Source organism: Pteropus alecto, unplaced genomic scaffold, assembly GCF_000325575.1.
Source record: "Pteropus alecto unplaced genomic scaffold, ASM32557v1 scaffold60, whole genome shotgun sequence".
In the NCBI taxonomy this organism is placed as follows: domain Eukaryota; kingdom Metazoa; phylum Chordata; class Mammalia; order Chiroptera; family Pteropodidae; genus Pteropus; species Pteropus alecto.
In genome coordinates this window covers 6,638,431-6,645,833 of record NW_006430726.1, presented here as the reverse complement: position 1 = coordinate 6,645,833, position 7,403 = coordinate 6,638,431, and the positions used below count along the sequence as shown (strand labels likewise).

The following is a 7,403-nucleotide window of genomic DNA, read 5'->3' as shown; positions in this document are numbered from 1 at the left end:
TTGGGGTGATGAAAACGTTCTAGAATTGATTTATGGAAGCGCAACTCTCTGAATATACTAAAAGCCATTTAAGTGGGAAGAATTTAAATGGGTGAATTATGTGGTATGCGAATTATATCTCAACAAAGCTGTTACCGAAATAATACAAGTAAACTGAGAAAGGTAACAAACTTATGTAATTCTGAATTCATTCAAGAATGAACAACTCTTAGTTAGCCTGAACAATAGAATGGTTCCTGGTGACTTCGGAGAACGCAGATGCTACAAATGCGAGTCAACTGTACAAAATAATGTAGGAGATTCAGAGATGTCAAACGGGCTCGGAAACACCTCAGCCTGGATACCCCACGTCGGCCTGTGCAGACTTGCAAGGAACTTCTGAGGGAGGGATTAGGCTGAGAGTGGCCGCTGTGGCTCAGGGCACTGACTATTCCTGGCTGTCATTAGTCACCGGGGCAGATTTAAAGAAATGCTAATGACGAGGACACCCCCAAAAGATAAACGTAATTGGCAAGCAACACAGCCAGAGAACTGCATTCGAAGATCACGGATGATTCTAAAATGCGGCAGAGCGCTCTCAAACAGTGCACGTCACACACACACACACACAGAGCTGGTTAAAACGGAGCTGGTTAAAACGGATGGCACATCAGAATCTGCACGACCTGCAGATCGCCAGGTGCGGCTGCAGCAGCCCACGCTCTGCCATCGGGGGACTCCATCGTGACGGCAATCTCAGCGACCCCTGGCGGGGAAAGCTCAGCACTGCAGCCCCCGGGCCGAAACGGAACTACGCTCACCGCTGGTTCCACTTTTCCCGTGGCCTTAACCTCTCCTGCACGCCTTCCATGTGGCTTGGCTGCCTGCTGCGGGCCTGTCCTACCTGAAGGACCCTCAGCATTCTGGCTTGGCTCAGCCCACACTTTCATTCTCAAACCAGTCCCTGGAGACAGAGACTCGTCACCTGGCCAGCCTGCAGGATGTGCCCACCTGGAGCAAAGAGACGCAAAGCCAGTGTAAACACCGCGGCTGAGAAAAAGTCAACTCGAGGTAGTGGTTCTCTCTCAGGGGTCGAGGGGAGGAGAAATGAGATCTGAAAGGGACACACAGGGGCTTCCATGCTGCACTGCACGTGTACAGGCATGTACGTACGTGCACGCACGATTTTAAGGCTGGCAACACCTAGCAGAGGTACGTGATCCCTACCTCACGAGAGGCCTTGTCCGACGTGCCCGTCAAGAGACCCAGGGCTACGGGTTCTCCAAGACACAGGGGAGCGACAGCTAAGGGAACCTTCGGGACACACTTCCTCCTTACTTTTTTATGACGCTGACGTTTCTGTCAACTTTAACGTCTTACGTAAAAGCAACTGCCCGCGCCGTCGGAGCGCACCACTGAAACGGGAAGGTCGCAGGCTGTTCGTCCTGCTGTCTTATCGATTACTCTACAGAGAAGTTTTTCCTTCACCGTTTCTATTCTTTCCAAGTTTTATTCCAAAACGAGGAGGGGTAGAGGGGCTGAGACGTTCATGGAGAGTAATCGCCACCCCCACAAGTCGACTGGAGCGCATGGCCGGGGCCCCGCGCGGTCGGCGCCCTTGCCGCGTGGCCGAGGACGGCTTGCGCGCTGCAACCGCGCGTGCCCCGTGAGCTGCGGGACGCCAGCCTTCGTCTATTTATCCTTTTCTTTCTGCTCCTTTTCCTTCTTCTCCCGCTCGGCCTTCGCTTCCTCTTCCTCGTGTTTTTGGATCAGCTGTTCCACCTCCTTCTGTTTGAGCACTCTGATGACCGTCTTCCCGCTCTCTCTCGTTAGCGTGGCGATTTCCACTAAGGGCAAACACACACATCGTGTTACAGGCGCGCACGCTCGCACACACACCCGAAGGCAACCGCACTGTCTCCGCCTGAGCTCGCAGCTCTTCCTTCCACGTCCTGGTATGTTGCAGGGATACCTTTGATCTTGCAATGTTTTTATTAACATGTTTACTTTAACTACCTTCTCCTAACCCATCCGACCTTCTGAGCTGCCATTTTTCTCTTTCTTGGAAAAAGGACCATCAGCTAATTGCTCGAGCTGACCTACTACCAGCTGCGCTGACCAGAAGGAACAGCAATGTCCTTGTTGGAACATCTGAAAGCTCGGCCACAATCTTTAACCAGTACGATTAGTTTTCATGTACTTTTCAGGTCTCTTTTTAAAACAAAGGCATGAAAAGCAGTTTCCACAACCGCTGACAAGAAAAGCAGACTGATACCAAAACGAGGACTTTTTCAAGTAGGGGAAACAGCAGAAATTGAAATGAGGCAGCAGCAGACAACAGGGGCAAAATCTGCGAGCAAACGGCAACTTCTAAGGAGCGCCGGGAGCGAAGTTTTCCTAAACCCAAGCAACGCGCTACTTCACCACGTTTGCAAAATGTCATTTAGAAGCCCAGTTTCACGTCGTTACATAACTTAAGCTAAATGAAGCATTTAAAATCGCAAACGTGGGCTTAACACCCGCGATCGGTAGATTCAGAAGAGCAGAGGTACAACGCATGCCCACACACCAACACGCCACCACCTACCCGCTCCACCGCACACACACCCGAGACGTCACTGCCGGGGCGGCGGTAAGGGGAAGGTAACTACTGACGTGTAGTGGCATGCTCAGGTCTCCAACTACGAACATTCGGGACATTCGGCTAAGGCCTTAGGCTTGGGGTACAGTGTGGGCTTGTGGCTCCACGACTTTTCCATGCTGACCTTGGTCAAGTCATTTCATCCCACCAAGCCCTAGTGTCCTCATTTAGGAAACAGGTGTAAGGCCACCTGACTCAGAAGGCTGCGGTTACAGGGACCTACGGTGACACATCAAAGGCCTAACACAGGAGCCACTCGATCGACTCCCTCACGAAAGCAAAGAAATCAGAGGAGAGGACATAAACTACCTTTCTCCGCAGAGAGTTTGCTAACATCCATGGTCTTGTTGAGGACTTTGATGGCTAAAGCGAGCGCTGACTTCAGAGTCATTTCTCCTTCTTTGTAGTCTTGTTTTAACATTGACACGGCTGCCTATGATACATGAAAAAGAATCAACAGATCATCTCCTTTAAATTTTTGCATTTTTAGGACTATGGACTGGGCAAAAGAATAAGATCTGTATTGTTACTAGCACATAACCAATACAAACGATTTTGATGGCAGGGAGGGAGAGGTGATGTGGGATGGGGTGGGGAGGGGTGTCGATACTCTGTGAACAGTCTTGAACCTGGGGTCTCAGACCGCCAAGGATCCGTGATACAATTCAGGGGGTCTGTGAAACAGGACGTGGAAAAAATTACATCTGATTTTCACAACTTGTAACTGAAAATCGGCATTTCCTTCAGTTATAAATGTAGGCGATAAACCCCAGCAGTATAAGCAGAACTTGCAACTTCGTCACCAACAGCAATCACAGACGTTAAAGTCGCCGAAGCTATCCTAAAATGCTATTTGCATTCATGACTGTTTCGAAATCCCAGAAGTTATGAGCCAGTTAATAGATCGCACAGCAACACGAGAATACTCACGGCGCTATTATTTCCAATGCATGTGGCTTTCCATCCCCCATAGTTCCCACTCGGGTCGCTCTGATAGAGCTGAAAGCCGTAGTGCTTATCCCAGCCAATGTACAGCAGCGAGACGCCAAAGGGACGTTTTCCTTTAACAAAGAACAGAACCCAAATGCGTCAACCATCTGAATTCAGTATCACTACAGCTACCTGAGCTCAGTGCATGCGGCAACCCTTTTCTGTGAAGCTAAGCATTCATAAACTGCTTTGTGTTCTGGCCCCGAGATAAGCTCCACCGAAAGTCAGTTTTTGTTTCTAGGATTTGGACACGGCCAGGAAATGGAATAAAGACAGGCGACCAGTGCTGAATTTCATTATTATGGAAAAAGTAATTTGTTTCCAGATTTTAAAATATTACTTTGGCCTTTCGGTAGTCTATTAATAAAACAAGTAATTTACATCGTGGAAGCCACTTCCTTTATGAAGCAAGAATGTACGAAAAATGTTTACTTATTTAATGTTTGATTTCTTTTTTCCATCTCAAAAAGATCATTCATAAAAAGTTTTAACTTTCTGGAATAAAATTTGCAAAAAACTCAGTACCTCCAAACTGTGTATAAGCTTGTTTGATATCACACAGAGCTGTAACCAACTGCTCACAAGGAATTGGCTCCTGATACTGTAGTAAGTACCTAGGATCAAAAGATGTGCATATTGATGGGTTTTTCTGAAACGCATACATATTCTAAGCAAAATACTGTCTGAAAGGCAATCTATGCCACAGGGACAACATAATCATCACCTATAATTTAAAAGGGACGGAGAACAGGGGCACATCAACATCCTAACATTCTTATGGTAAATAACACTTCACAAATTCGGTGAGAACAAATATGACACTGTAAGTTTCAATAGATTTTTAATGGCTTTAATCTTTACGAAAAAGAGTTCTCCTTAGGGACATCAAACTAATTTATACATCATCAATTACGATACTTGTGAGTATACCTTTGAGCAATGAGCCTCAGTTCGTTAGTCAGAACATTAGCATCAGAAGTTATGCCTGCCACGCTGCAGGCCATGTCCCTGGAGAAAAAGAAATACACGGACATGTAAGCAGGGAAGATGTTCGAGGGACCTTTACAAGTAGCACGAAGTATCGAGCTGTTAAAAATTCACTATGCTTGCTTCAAAGCCGCTTTACCCTTCACACGACAACTACACAAGTGTTACCCCAGTAGGAGACCTTACACCTGACGTTTCTTAACGTGGAAGATAAACAAGTGCACCCTCAAGTTCAACAGATGTGGCTATGACCACCACACGGTGAACGAAGCAAGAGGACGAACGCCAAGCAGCTAAAGCCAATCCCGAGAAGACTCAGCGGCAAGGAGGAAGGTTTTGCCTGACAGGAAGACGGACTGCCCCGTGCTCTTGGGGACTTAAGCAGTCCAGCGTGACACCGGGGTGGGAATGAGGGGGCCTACAGCTGGCTTCATACAGAGGGTGCACTTCCTCTCTTCGTCTTCATTCCCTGAGGGCTGCCCTGGTGCCCCTACAGCCGACACCCTGTCACTCTGCCTCGCATACAGACTGTAGGCTGCTGAGTGGGCCCAGCAGTGACTCTGTGGAGGGATGAACTTCCTGGGACAAGCATATATAAAGGCCCTATACATAACCAACATTCACTTGGCCCACAGATAAAAGGAAACTCTCTTTAAATGGGCAAATCCAGCTCTCCATTAGCTACCGAGGCCTCCGCCCCCAACTATCAGAAACTAACAGGGCTCATGTAAACTGCTCCCAGACCTCCGAGAGGGAAGATTCACACTCTTTGGACAAAATTCCCTAGCCATTCTCAGCAATACTTTGAGGGCCTAATGCCTGTCAGACTTGTGTTGATTTTATTCGTTTTATTTCATTAACCTGCCATAACCACTCTGGTAGGCTCTGAGGCCCAGAGAAGGTAAAAAATTGGTGCGAGGTCACACGGCTTGTATTGGTCAAGCCTCGATCTAACCCAAATCTGTGACTACCAAAGAGTAACACGTGGTCCTAAGCTTCAAAGCGGTTTTAAGCAAAATAAAAGCGAAAATTTCTACCAGAAAAACACAACAAACTATTCCACTCTACTACGTGGAATAGTCACCCCAACATGCGATCCCGTTTGTGAGCACGAGATATTTTTAAACTCTCTCCCCTGAGAGCTCACTTACTCATTGAGTTTATAAATTTTTTCAGAAAAAAAGACTTCATCAAGAAGCTTGTGGATGTTGCGTCTCTCTGCTGCAAGCAAAACTCCATCGTTTGCCAAAATTCCCAAACAGGTGCCTGCATGCCCAATCGCCTCCATCGCATACTCGACTTGGTACAAGCGACCTGCAAAACACAAGCGGCAAGAAACCCAGACTCTCCTCAGGTCTCAGAAAATCAGCGGAGACCTGGTGGCGACAAAAAGGGGTCCCGCTGCCATCCTTCTACGTTGCACGCAATCGACCTGGTGATCGTAATTACTCCCAAATACAAAGAGGATGAACAACTTAGCGACTACCGAAAAAGTTCTTAGATTTTTTTCCCCCCAAAAAGTCAAACGCTTAAAAAATCTATTTAAGATGGATTAAACAATTTCTACTTTACCTTCTGGAGAAAATATAGTGGTCCTGGAGTCATATCTTCGAGACTGCAAAGGAAAAACATACGAGTGATTCCTGTGTGCTGAAAGTAACTCCCGCGAGACCCCAAAGCACCTCCTAAAGCACATCTCCGCATACAGAGTCCCGTGTGTGCAGGGCACCGACGCGGGGGACACCGATTCATCTCTCTCCTTCCATCCCGACTTTAACACGCCAGTCTATACCCTGAGCGCAAGCAATACAATTCGTCAGGCAGCGGCTTACTGGCATGTGCGTTAACTCACCATGTTTTCCGAATTTTAGAATTCCTGCAAAAAAAAAAAAAAAAAAGGATTCTTATTAAAATGAAATTTATAATTTAAAAAGCATTTCCTAACTTAAAAATCTGTTTCGCTCACTCCATTCAGCTACCTTTATGTGCACCTCCTGCTAAGTGCAGCAGGCACTGTGCCAGATGCTAGAATAACAGGACAGGTAAACCAACCCCTGACCCCAGGAGCTTGCAGTCTGGTGATCAGGTGAGAGAGGCAGGCACGATGACAGCGCAATGTGCAAACACAGCAATGGAGTGTAAAGTAGAGTGGGAGGAGGGATGGCAGAAAAATCAAGAAGGTGTTTTTCGAGAGGCCATCACAGAAAACAGTCCAAATCAGAAATGAGAGGCAGAAAGAAGGTTGAGAACCTGCAGGTCTAAGAATGGGGAGGAGAAAGGAAGAGGATTCCGGGCGGAGAAAGCGAAAGCAAAGGAGACTGAGGCAGGACAGCTCAAGGGGCGGGGGACAGACTGCTGAAGTTAAAGAACGTGAAGCAGCCACAAAGCTAAGCGGGTGGCAGATCACGCAGAGCCTAGGACGACACGCTGGGACAGGGGCGGGACTCCTGCAGAGTGAAGGGGTCCCGAACCACGGAAGGCGGCGGGCGGCAAGCGTGGGATCACCTTCACTCTGTCCGCAGCGGTCAACACTGGGACTCCGCGTGAGTTAGCGGAAAAGCCCGACCTCCGACTTCAAAGCCCACTTCCCAAATCCCGGAACATCGGAAATTGAGCCTGAGGGGCCAGTGTGACTTTTCGCCCTTAATTAGGCCCAGGGGCGCCACTGGATGAATGGGCCGGGGAGCCTCGGGGCCCGACTGGCACCTTAGGCCGATCGTTCGGCGGGCACGGCCCGGAGGCGGCCCGCTGGACTTCCTGATGCCCACGCCCGACGCCGGGGCTCGCTCCTCTCGTGTGCGGGGTC

The 7,403-nt window shown here is 48.4% G+C and overlaps 1 protein-coding gene across 1 annotated transcript in view; it reads right to left on the bottom strand.

The window, feature by feature from the left end:
- Window positions 1–1,469: 1,469 nt before the first annotated feature.
- PSMA4 (proteasome subunit alpha 4) overlaps window positions 1,470–7,403 on the bottom strand; it is a 6,316-nt gene continuing 382 nt past the window's right edge. Inside the window, exons 2-9 of the mRNA XM_006905336.3 lie at window positions 6,450–6,473; window positions 6,170–6,212; window positions 5,749–5,911; window positions 4,541–4,618; window positions 4,136–4,224; window positions 3,551–3,681; window positions 2,930–3,053; window positions 1,470–1,826 (exon numbers count right to left, since the gene is read on the bottom strand). Coding sequence (XP_006905398.1) covers window positions 1,672–1,826; window positions 2,930–3,053; window positions 3,551–3,681; window positions 4,136–4,224; window positions 4,541–4,618; window positions 5,749–5,911; window positions 6,170–6,212; window positions 6,450–6,452 — 786 coding nt within the window. The 5' untranslated portion in view covers window positions 6,453–6,473 and the 3' untranslated portion in view covers window positions 1,470–1,671. The remainder of the gene's footprint in view (window positions 1,827–2,929; window positions 3,054–3,550; window positions 3,682–4,135; window positions 4,225–4,540; window positions 4,619–5,748; window positions 5,912–6,169; window positions 6,213–6,449; window positions 6,474–7,403) is intronic.